Source organism: Lissotriton helveticus, chromosome 12, assembly GCF_964261635.1.
Source record: "Lissotriton helveticus chromosome 12, aLisHel1.1, whole genome shotgun sequence".
In the NCBI taxonomy this organism is placed as follows: domain Eukaryota; kingdom Metazoa; phylum Chordata; class Amphibia; order Caudata; family Salamandridae; genus Lissotriton; species Lissotriton helveticus.
The window spans coordinates 847,191,401-847,204,026 of NC_136073.1; the positions used below are offsets into that span (position 1 = coordinate 847,191,401).

At 45.7% G+C, this 12,626-nt stretch overlaps 1 protein-coding gene across 1 annotated transcript in view; it reads right to left on the minus strand.

The window, feature by feature from the left end:
- Positions 1-12,350, minus strand: part of UNC13A (unc-13 homolog A) — a 173,247-nt gene extending 160,897 nt beyond the window's left edge. Inside the window, exons 1-5 of the mRNA XM_078671634.1 lie at positions 12,335-12,350; positions 9,218-9,317; positions 8,062-8,179; positions 7,266-7,389; positions 1,733-1,806 (exon numbers count right to left, since the gene is read on the minus strand). Coding sequence (XP_078527760.1) covers positions 1,733-1,806; positions 7,266-7,389; positions 8,062-8,179; positions 9,218-9,222 — 321 coding nt within the window. The 5' untranslated portion in view covers positions 9,223-9,317; positions 12,335-12,350. The remainder of the gene's footprint in view (positions 1-1,732; positions 1,807-7,265; positions 7,390-8,061; positions 8,180-9,217; positions 9,318-12,334) is intronic.
- Between the last annotated feature and the right edge of the window lie 276 nt (positions 12,351-12,626).

Here is a 12,626-nt window from a genome sequence, read left to right on the forward strand (position 1 = left end):
GGAAATTTGAAAACAATTTAATAAAAAATTCTGCTTTTGTATAAAATGGAATTATTATACGCCTTTTTGGGGAACCCTCGGCTTCCTGAAATTTTGGGGGATTCTGTTATGCAGAAATGGCATAATCTTAAAATGTGTTCATTTGGCGACTTATTTCAGGACGGGCAATTGGTACCATTTTCCTATTTACAAGGAAGATATAATCTTACAAGTGGGGATTTTTTTAAATATCTCCAAGTCTGTAGCTTTTTAGAGACCAAAGTTGTGCTAAATGTCAGTCCTCTGAGTAAAATTGATATATTAGAAAGCGGCATCTACGGCTTTAACAAGATGTTTGAAAACTAGTGTTACAGGTAAGAAACTGCTTCACTGTGATGCTAGCCACATTACATCCAAACAAAGCACACAGGATATGACTGTGCTTTCTTTCAGCAAAGCCTTAAGCCACTATGCTTCCAATATGTTTACAGTATGTAGATTTGAGAACTAGGTAGAACTCAAAACTAGTACACCTTATGACTAGATTGAGATAAACTGAGAAATTCATTGGCGTGTTAGCAAGTATTGATCCTTCTTACCCAGCATATCTTGTGGGGATTCAAGCACAGCCCAGAAGAGAGTCCGAGTGATAATAATGTTACATTCGGACATTCAACACAAGTTTACAATCTGTTTGACCCTCTTCACCACTACACCTTTGAAGGAGTGTAGAGATGCCAACTTGGAAGCTTAGAAGATGAGCTGTATGTGCAGTATCTAAAAAATATCACAGACAGTGCTTTGCGTGCTAGTCTATGGCTCCTTTGACACTGCAGTTTTAGCTTAGAAAAGGAAGATGTTGACCTTAGGGATGGGGCCAGCAAGGGTGACTTAAACCCCTCTAGGATAGACATGAATAACATACAGAACTAGTGCCTGTTTATACATCACTGCTAGTTACTAGCATTGGAGTAAGAATGGTTGGGATCTGCTGGACCAGGGCCAATTTTCAAAACACAAGCCAGACGGAAGTTCTAGAAACATTTTAGACTACATCTGGGGCACTATACTGTCTTTGGAACATATTTTTCAGGTCTCTGAGTGTAAATGTCAGAGGCAACAGATCCTCCACTCATATATACAGGCCATATTCTATAAGGGATCAGGGCAACCAGAAGGGATTGAAACCAAATCAGGATTCGGATTACTCATTAGGCCATAGGGATGGGCCACTGTCAAGACAAAGAGAGGTGGCTTATGTGGATATGGGTCAACATATGTATATCTGATAGGAACATGTAATTTAACTCTTTTTGAATCCAAACTAAACAAGTGGAAGGGTCATGTGAAGCAGTTATATGTACAGCAGATTGACTGATCGGATTCAGGCCCGTTGAGTTTGTCTGGATTGCAGAGGAACCTCTGGAGTTTACTTTCAGGGTGAAAAGTTTCATATTCCTAAACGAACTCTGGGTCCCAGGAAATAACTAGAATATTCAAGCCCACCCCTCTGGAAATGTGGAATAGTGAGTCTTCAGATAGCGGGCTGTAGCAGGATTTGGGATTGACATGGACGGTGACAATCGGAAAGAAGGAGGGCATATATTGAATTGTTCTGATGAAACACAGCGGTCAGTGCAAAATGACTATTCTAGACAATAATTTATTACTGGTAGAGATAGAAACTCTGCAAGCAATAGGCAGCTTCCTGCTGTAAAGGAAATCCCCTAGGTACATGGGTTTCATTACTTACATCATCCTGGTCTCTCATGGCATTCAACTGCTCCAGTTTCTTGGCCCAGTACCGTGCTTCCTCCTCGGGGATATCTGCAACAAACAATGTTCAACTATTAATGTTCTGCTTATTGTAGTAACTTCCTCTTACCCCTGTCTCATGATAGTCATTGAGGTGCCCAACATTAGTATCCAAAAATATTTCGTGTGCGGATATCCTTGGTAACCCTTGACTACGTGCTCCCAAAATATCAACTTGTGACACCACAGCTGCTCTTGTATACGACCGGACCCTCTTAGACAGAAGAAAACCATGGCTGCAACTTACGAACAACACTTTCGAAGATCTCTGCGGCATCGTTCGAGGGTGATATGCCACGTGCATGGCTATCCTACTTAGTTGGAGGCTCGATATGTAAAAGCAGAAACAATAAAATTCACTAGACATGGATCATAATCCTCATGCAACCAGCAGATGACAAAGTTCTGCTCGTCAACCCCAAATACCTAACTCACTAGAACATATTGGATGACCAACACCACTTTCTCGTGCAACCAGTTCAGGGCCATAGAGATGGCAGCTTGCCACTCTCAAACAGCAAATACACAACTCATCCGAACACACTTGATACAACAGCACCACTTTCACATGCAAACAGAACAGCCGCAAGGCCATAGGGATGCGAAAATAACATAACAACATGACACTTTCCGACAGTAAATGTCTAACCCAACCAAATATGCTGGATGCACCAACACCCCTTTTTAAAAAAAAAAAAACAGCACCAGGGGCTATACATCTACATTCCTCTATTACTAAACACAGTCAGGGGACTAACCAAGTTATGTAACTCGGCAAGAGATTTGCAAGCCTTACAGAAATATGGAAATGTAGAGAGAGCTTGAATATGTGTGGTAGCCCACTCTCCAGAAGTTGATTAGAGGAGCAGCCATGCTTGTCCTGGTAGCCCACATGGCCTAAATGGACTCACAAGAAGCAGGCGAGCTTTCTAGCAGAAACCGGCTTCTGCGATTGTTAGTTTCTGGATTTGTTGCTCATTCTCAAGTACATTTCTTCTTTGACTTAACAAGTTTAAGTGCGAGTAAGAGCCAATGAAGAATAACGAGTCTAGCCAGACGACCTTACTAATTACAGAGCAGACTATGACATTCTTCCTGTACAGTTCAACCTAGAAATAATCCAGTCTGTGTAGCTCATAGGACTCTTTTTCCAACAAAGTATTTGGAATGATTTGCCAAGATGCCGCAAGGAAAAAGACACAGATGCCACATTTACTCCATGAACGATGAATCACCAAACTGACTCTGGTAGTGGAAGTGACATCGCACATCCTGTGACCCGGAATACAAAGGTTTGACCCTTCATCCCGTCAACAGCCCATCAATAGCCTCCTACTTGTCTGTGAGGGTCTAGTGAAATTAGCGAAGGTACACAGAACCCTCTTACTTTCTGGTTGCGATGCAGCCTTCATGACATTGTAGACAAGGGACAGCAAAGGCAATGGCTTCATGAACAAGGCAGGATAACACCACCATGCCTGGCCACTCCTAAATGGCATTCGCCATATCCTCCCTACACAAAATAGCTTCTGGCAGAAGCGTAACTTTCTTTCTGGCCACACACCTGCTTCTCCCAGGATCCTCCTACTAAAAGTACAACCAGCGGACCATAGGTGCATCTGCCTGTTACAGCTAACCTGTGACCACAGGAGCTCAGGCCTACAGAAAAACCAGAGTGATTTTTCAACAGTCCTCTAGTACTAGAGGCTGGTACAGCTTGGCAAACGGACCAGCCTCTAGTTTTCCCCGCTTTTACGCCTCAACCATGAATTCAAAGATTCAGATACAGTTGCAATTTAGCAACCTCTAACTTCTGGTAAAGTCCTAGTTGGCTTGATCTACAGAACTCTAGTTTCCCAGGTCTGCCCAGGAGCAGCTCATCGAGTTTTGGTGTTTCGATTTGCCCTCTGGGACTAGAAGTCTGGATTTTATAACTAGATAAATGGGACTGCAAGTCCCAGGATGCTGAGCCACTCATGCAAGGGCTAGAGAAACTTGAGAGCTCAGTTTCTACAATGAGGGTATACTTCTTCAATTTCATGAGAATCTATCTCACGTACAGAGTGACAAGTCACAAGGACCCTGTCTCAGGTGTGGCTGGTTCAAGTCCAGAAGTCTCCAAGCCATTCAGTATTTTTAGGATTATCTCTATGTAAATGAGTTCCATTTAGATTCACTGTATGTACATTTCTCTTACATGGATATACTGAAAATCTGGCATGGCGCAGGCTCTGCCCAACGCATGCTGGACAGCTCATAAATGATTCCCTAATGCAAGCGCACTGAACTCCCACCAAAAACTCTCTCTATATCTATCTCTATCTCTATCTCTATCTCCATCTCTCTTTCCCTCTCTCCCTCTGTTCATGGAAGAGAGAAAGTATTTTCGGGTTATGTGCAGATGGGAACATGAAGCAGATGGAGGGCTGTGGAAATACTGAGGGAAGAGCAGGCAGGGCGGAGAGACGAAAAGACAGTGCGCACTGCACGCCACATGCTTTCATTCCCAGCGACTGGCGGTGACAAGCACAGTAATTAATCGTTGGGCCACTGTGGTGGTGCAATTTCATTAATTATTGGCATTAATTAGACAACTGAACAGAATTAAGGCTCATTAGTGAGAGAAGATGAGACGAGCGTCGGTTGTCAGGTGCCCAGGCCTGATAGAAGAGTCCGCTCTGACAGGTGCCGGCTCAGAGCCCGCTCATCTCCAGGGGTCCTGGGAGAGATGTGAGTCCAGAGGCATCTGCAGCCCCTGGGGAGCATGACTGGCCCACCCTTCATTCAGCCCAAGGCATATGAATATCTGTGAGATAGGGGAGTATCAGGGGCCCTTCAACACATTCTGGAGGGGACCGCCATCATCTTGTGTTACGCCACTGGTGCAGGGCCACACGAAGAGGTATGCAGACGCCACTTGATAGAGTGTCTGTCACACAAACACACACTTCATATGTAAACACATCACAAATACTTTCACAACTACAATCCCACACTCTTGTACTCACACATACGGTCTCTCTGTCTCACACATATAGTTTATACTTACTTTCCCTTCATACAAACACCTGACACATGCACTTTAAACACACCTCACACATTTTTCAGACATAAGCACACATTTTAGATTTACACCCCACACATATTTTATGCTCATATCCACTTACACACGCTGTTTCTATGTACCCGAGCACACAAACATTTGATATGCACACATAAAAGTTGGGGATCATGGTCGGTAGAGTGAGAAGTTGGGAAGATGACAGACCCCAAAATGAAGGAGATGTGATTGATGAAGCGAGATTAGGATGGGTGTGAAGAGCGAACTCTTGGAGTGAAGCCTGGTGGGTTCTTTCAGGGCTGGGCAAAGTATACAGAATTGAGGAAAGATAACAGTGAATTACAGCAATGTTTTTCAGCAACGGGTTCTGAGTGCCGTCAAATAGACAACAGAGTGAAGCTCGCGTTGTCTATGATGTCACGCAGAACCCAGAGATGAAAAATATCCCTGTGATTCACTTTTATACCCATCTATAATTTTATGTCATGTATGTCTTCCAGATTCATCTGCCCCTGCTTTCAACTGCTGTGGAAGGGCAGATGTGTAACAGGAGAGCAATACGTAACATGGCCTCTCCTACTGGACTCAAATGTGAAAAATAAATACCTTACCTGAAAAAACAGCAAAGCTCTCGCACACAACAAGCACGGTATTACAATGGTAGTAGTGTAACAGTCAATGTTATAAACATATAGCCAATGAATTGACAGATGCAATATCTTATGTATAATCCAAAAGAAGGGTAGTTTTAATGAGTCCACAACCAGCCGACACGTGTTTCGTCGTGTGGGAACAACTCACGACGACTCTTCAGGGCTTGTGGCACGACCTACACTTGTTTAGGTCTAGGCGAAAAATTCACAAGGAATCAGAATCCTAAATCAAAACGACACCGGTTTGGTTGTCTGTCTTTGTAGTCTATTTTCCTTCAAATGATATATGTCTCTCTCCTGGTATTCATGAGCACATAGGGTCAACAAGTGCTATTTATTCACACTTAATATGTGTATATATTAAGTACATCACCGGGAGGGGATCCACAGTCCTGTTCCAGGTCCTGCGGGTATGGCTGGACTCATGGAAGTATCACCTTAGTGGCATCCCTCCTCCTTCGTTTCCCGGTCGCCGTCTTCCAGTAACGGACACCGTTACTGGAAGACGGCGAAAGACTACAAAGACAGACAACCAAACCGGTGTCGTTTTGATTTAGGATTCTGATTCCTTGTGAATTTTTCGCCTAGACCTAAACAAGTGTAGGTCGTGCCACAAGCCCTGAAGAGTCGTCGTGAGTTGTTCCCACACGACGAAACACGTGTCGGCTGGTTGTGAACTCATTAAAACTACCCTTCTTTTGGATTATACATAAGATATTGCATCTGTCAATTCATTGGCTATATGTTTATAACATTGACTGTTACACTACTACCATTGTAATACCGTGCTTGTTGTGTGCGAGAGCTTTGCTGTTTTTATTGTTGTGAAGGTCTGTTTCAGATTTTCTGTTGAGCGGTTAAGGGGTATTTCCGCTCGCTCTTACGCACCACGCCAATATTAGCCATTATCAAATACTGAACGTCCACAAAAGGCAGAGCGCCTTCCCCACTGAGTACTCTAAAAACCCCATCAGCTGTATCTTAAATACCTTACCTGCCCCAAGCACCTTCCCTGCCTTCCTTCTCTCTCCTGCAGCTGTGCTTTCTGTTTTCATTCAAAGCAGAGAAGCAGACCTGCGCCTACAGGTTCTGAGAGAGCCCTATCAGCTATGCCTGGAAGACCTTTATAACATATCAACAGTAGGTATCTAGTTTTGTTATAAACTGTTGCTATGTCACAGCAGTGGGTTATGAGATTCAGAAACTGAGGCAAAAAATAGAGTCCTCTTATGGAAGCCATGCATAACAAAGTAATGATGAAGTGGTTTTAGGGTTGCGGATTAGACATTGGGCCAGGGAAGGTGTGATTGGATTGAGTCCTCCAGTGCGGGGAGTGGATATTAAGTTGGAAAATGGGTGGCAGAAAAACACTGAGTTCCCGCACTGTTTGGGTGGACATTGCAATCTGAAAAGGACAAAGAGCAATGCATATGTGAAATGACATAGGAGTGCAAAGGGAGGTCCTGTAAGAAAAAAGCTAGATTTACCACCAGGCCACTTCCTATGAAATGCAAATATGGCTAAAGCAAAGGCAATCACGTAACAGGCTGTCAGTGACATATCACTAACTGCACCCCATCCGTACTGGCCCTCGATGGCGCTTTGTGGTGAATTCAGTGCTCCCTAAATTAAGGGCTAGTGAGTACTGGATCAATAATAAAATGACTAGGAGAAGAGGCTGAAGGGGAATCCAAGGCTGAGTTCTTGAGTGAACGGCTTCAGTTAGGGGCTGGAATGGACCGAAGTGAGACACTTACCAAGAGGAAGCTCGAAGCGGGTGTCCAGCAGAATGCAGTGCAAGGTGGGTTCCTTTGTGCCACAGATCTCATTGTCTGTCATAATCACTTGGGAGTCCAACGTCAACCATTCTCCGGGACCCTCCTGACAGAGCCCAAAGGAGTGAAAGGGTCAGAGGAAGAAAGAAGAGGCAGGGTGAGGGTGGGAGAAGAGAGAGGAAGGAAAGTTATATTGGAAGTCAGTGTAATAAAAGTCAACAAGCAGCAGTACAGAGGGAGGTGGATGGATGGATGAAATATTAGAGAAAGATTGCACTGGAAATCCTACAGCATTGTGATGGACTGTGGAAAATAACAATACAATGTAAGGGCCACTGAGAAATAGAAATAACAGAATAATAACATAAAAGACAGGGGAGACACAACCAGATGCAATGTGAGAACACCAGTGACAGGAAAAAGAGAACCACCAATACACCCAATAAGATAACAGAAGAGTGAGCGAGAAAGGCAGAGTTCGAGAGATAGAGGGTAATAGATAATAGGAGGGAAAGGTAGAGGAAGTAAACAAACTTTACCAACAGATCAAACAGAAAAACTCGAAGGGAGATTGATACAGAGGGAGGCAAAGAGGCAGATGGAAAGTCCGAGATACAAAGATAAAGATAGGAGAAGGAAAGAGAAAAAGGAAGGCAGAAGAAAGAGGGAGTGAGAAAGAGAAGGAGATGAAGAGGGAACCATCAACAAACCAATCTGAATAACACGCTGTGCGGAGAGTAAAAATAGTCATGCATCACCAGAGGATACCTCATCTTACCTCGTTAGACTGCCTGATGTTCTGCAGGGGGATCCACACCGTGCCCACCATGGTGTCCCAAATCAGCCCTTTATTCCACACTTCCACGGTCAACCCCAGGTCCAGGCGATTAATTTCACTGAAACAGAATTAATAAACCAATTCTCTCACCGTTGCCACCACCGACAAATACCCCGCTGTGGCACCTTCGGGATCTGCATCCCAACAACAGTGCCTTCCTCATGAGCCCAGAGTCAGTAAAGAAAATGTGGTGGAAGACAGAAGTGAGAGTAAAGAGATGAAGTGTGGGCTTAGAGAAAGATCTGATGTTGAAGGAGAAGAAGTGTGAGAAGTTGAGAAAATGGAGTATGAAGTGGAAGAAATAAAAGTGAGGAGAACTGCTAGTCTGGGTGAGGGAATCGGAGAAAAGTGTGGAGGGAGTAAGGCGAGGAGGAACAAGTGAGATGATAAGTGGGGTGAGGAAATAGAGTTGGGGCACATGGGCAAGAAGTGAGGTTGAAGACTGAGAATGGACACTGAGATGGAGATGCAGGGAGAAGGGAAGCGGTAAGGGTGATGCCGAGATATCAGGCTGGGAGGAGAGAACTTGGGCAATACGTGAGAATGGTACAAGTGAAGAAGGGAATATGATTATAAAGAGAAGAAGGAAAGAGGAGAATATGAGCTTGAGAAGTCAGGGTGGTAGGAAGAGGTCAGAGAGCGAGATTTAAGAAATGAGGTTGAGGGGGAGAAATGAAGTGGTGTCCGAAGAAGTGATGAGAAAGGGAAGATTTGGGGGGGAAGCGGAGGATGAGGGAGAAGTGAAGGGCAACAAGTGAGAGTAAACATTGAGGGAGACTAGCAAAGTTTGATGGGGACAAGGTGACTGGGGGCAGGTTGGAGATGGCGAGAAGTGTAGGAACAGGTTTGTTTAGGTGTGACAACTGCATGTTAAGAAAAGAAGTACAGGGAAGAAGTGAGAGTGATGAAGAGGAGGTGAGTGAAAGAAACTTGGTTGGAGAAGTTAGAGCAAGCTGAACACAGGTTGCGGAAAAGTTGATATAAAGACAAGGGAGGCAAGCAAAAGCAAAAGAACGGATTGAGGAGAAGAAAACAAAATAAAATAGATTTTAAAGCCCCACACCTACTGCCTGCGAGAGGCAGCGGATATACTCACAACATGAAATCCTGCTCCCAACATGGGAGGTTGCCCCGCACCGTGACTGTTGTGCTTTTGACATTCTGAACCTTCAAGGTCACGTAGGCGTTAAACTTTTCTGAAAAATGAAGACAAATAATTTGGGCATTTTACCATCATCTCAATGTCTCACTCTGTAGTAAAGTGTGGGTGACCCCCTTCAAGCCCCTCCCCAACTCAAAATATGATATATCCACAGAATCGGCACCTGGTATCAGGAGCAAGAAAAAGGAGCAGAATGAGATAATAAACATCCTAGGAGTTAGCTTTGATTTTAAAGGGTGTGATGGTCCATATAATTAGTGAAGCAACAGAAGGAAGACAGAAGATTGGGGGACAGTCCCCCTATTCGAGTATTCCTGGCATCGGAAGGTCAGCGGGTTGGTCTTGAGCTTTGAATACCTGGTGGCACCTCCGCTATGTCTTTTGCCAGCTTTGGCATGCACCATGGCTGGCCTGAGGTGACACCTTACCTGCTAGTTTTGACCCTTTATAGCTGAACATGAACCTTCTAGGTTTTACCAGGAGCCCTGGCATAATGGTTGTGTTGATACAAACTAGGTGATGTCGGCTCCTGTCCTGGTTCTGAAATCTGCACCTCCCACCCGCTTAAAAGTCATGAGGAATGCAAAAGCACACCGTGCCGCGCCGCTGCCCAGCCAATGGGAATTTTGTTGCACCCAGGGGGTGAATTGATCCCTCCTCCATCACCAAGGTACAGGTTAGTATCCTACAGCCATACAAGGCTGCAGGGCTGTCGTTGTGATAGGTTCCTTTATTTGCACCAATGACCTTAAAAATGTGCATCAGTGGCCTTCAGCTACAGCCGGCCCTGCAGGTGTGTATTATGTATGCGATACCTGTATAGATTGATCCTAGCCAGAAGTCCGCAGAATGCTGCAGAGGGTCAAAGACAGAGATACAGGCAACAAGTGGTTGAATGGGTAGCTGGGATCTGTAAGTGAAAGTGGATTGTTAGTTTGCCGTGATGAAGTGTTCTTTACAGAAGTTTGTCTTCAGCTCTTCCCTAAGATGGAGCAGGGATGGGGTGGTCCTGATGGATGGAGGGGTGTTGTTAAAGATCCTGGGAGCACCAATGGAGAAGGCCTGTTGCCTTATTTCTTTTTTGCACTTCTTTGTCCCCAGTCTGATGTTGCCCAAGCTGCTGGTGTGCCGAGTGCTACAGAAGGCAGTGAGTTTGTGTGCCATATAGGCAAGGGCATTGGTGGTGGTGAAGCCTTTTAGAAGATGCAGTTAGTTCTGAAGATGGTGTGGACTGGTAAGCGAGCCAGAGGGGGTCCATCAGGGTGGGGGTACAGGCATGCTTCAGGGACACCAGCTTCAGCCCACTCCGTTGGTGTGCCAGTTACCGCCGCCACATATTGTTTCAATAATCTGACGTGCTAATTCGTGGGGGTGGGGGGAGGGGGAGGGGGGGGGGGGAGGGAGGAGGTAGCCCCTCGCCCCCACAGCATATCTTTGAAAATAGGCGTTCGGGTGGGCCATGTTTGGTGCTGGTAGGTTATGGCGCCACCTCTTGCCGCCCGGTGATCCTGGTGCCATCATCCCAACCCCCTCCTACCCCCCCCCCCCTCCACACACATACACACACACACACTTAGTCAGAACCCCGGTGTGTTTAAATCAGCGCGGTGGCAGTGATCTCTCCCTAAGTAAAGTAAAAGTAAAGTCCACATTTGTAAAGCGCACAATCACCCGTAAGGGTCTCTAGGCGCTGGGGGGCCGTCGGGAAGATTAAGCGAGCTATTGCCCAGAGTCACATGGTGCTGGGCTGACCTGCCGCCGGAGCCGGGAATCGAACCGTGGTCGCCAGATTCCAGCGTCAGTCGCCCTGGCCGCGGCGCCACACCTCCCTAACAAGAGTATGAATCAGCTCTGGGCTCCTGACCGCCCTTTAATTACTTTTCCCAGACCGGCCACCAGCTGAGCAGGAGGAAGTCCGATGGGGGAGGGCGGGGCCGGAGGGGGGATGGGGGAGGGGGTAGAGTCGATGAAGCACGGCATAAAACACCACGAGCAGGTCACGAAATGCTGCCTATTCCGTGGGGGTGCTATTAAAATTCCAACAATTATGCCTTTTTTTGCAGATTTATATAGCGCCAATTCGACCCGGAGGTATCAGAGCGCTTTACATGAGATCCAGTAACGTTACACAAGGACACAACAAACATTTTTGGTAAGCACGGGAGCTAAAGCGAGTTGCTCAGAATCACAGGATGCTGAACCGACGCAGAGACTCGAACCTGGTTACCACAGTGACCAGCACCGTCACACTAGGACCCGCCCTCCACTTCCTTTCTCCATCCTCCTCTCACCCGGAAGGGATTACAACGGCTGTCCTCTGGGTAGCCTGAAGCAGGGGGCAGCACGTGCCAGTACATCTGGCGAGCAAGCAGCCGGGCTGGTTTAGCTTTGCCTGGAGAGGAGTCTGCTCTACTCAGGGAACTTCATTTCCCCAAAGTGCCCCCCAAGATCCTCAGATAGTTCAACTCTTTACTCTCCTCAAGATAGGATGTGGTCAAATCTAACTTGCTTATGTGTGGCCCCTCTCTCTGATAACATACCGTTGGAATGCAACACTGCCCAGAAAATTATCAGTGGTTGAAGCGGATTCAAACAGATTTCTCCACCATTTTATTTGCTGTCCACATTTCAAGAACACACGTGTGTGATGTCAACAGATCTCATGGACATCACACACTGTATAGAAAAGAACAGAAGATCATCATATATTTTTCAAACATCTGCATTAAAGAGGGTGGATCCAATGGAAGGCGATGCCTTTCTATTCAGTGCAGCACATCTGGGGTTAGGAGGTCCCTCCAGAAAGAAACAAAGATAGCCTTCTAACAACTGGTGGACAACGATAGCGCAACACTACGTGGACGCCATTTTGGATCTGGCCCATGGCGTCGTGGCAGCTCGGAGACATTTGAGCAGCAGCCAGACTCCTCACTGCAAGGAGATGAGTCTGGAGCAATTCTTCGCACTGCAATAACATGTACACAAAAGCAATGACACCAGCATGCCCACGCAATGACAAACACAGAGACCAACACACAAAGAATGCCTCACCTTGGGGCCCGTCAAACTTTGCTTTCTTGACTGCAAAGAGAGAAACAGAGAGAACGGATATCAAACACTGGCTGCGGCTCAATTCATAAAAAAATTGCAGTGACATCAGAGGCTCTTGAAATGACATTAGACTTTTTTAAAGTGACATCAGAACTTCTTGAAATGACATTAGACACAGTCACATCAGAGGTTCTTGAAATAACATTAGATGCTCTTACAGTGACATCAGAAGTTCTTGAAATGTCGTTAGACATTCTTACAGTGACATCAGAAGTTCTTGCAGTGACATTAG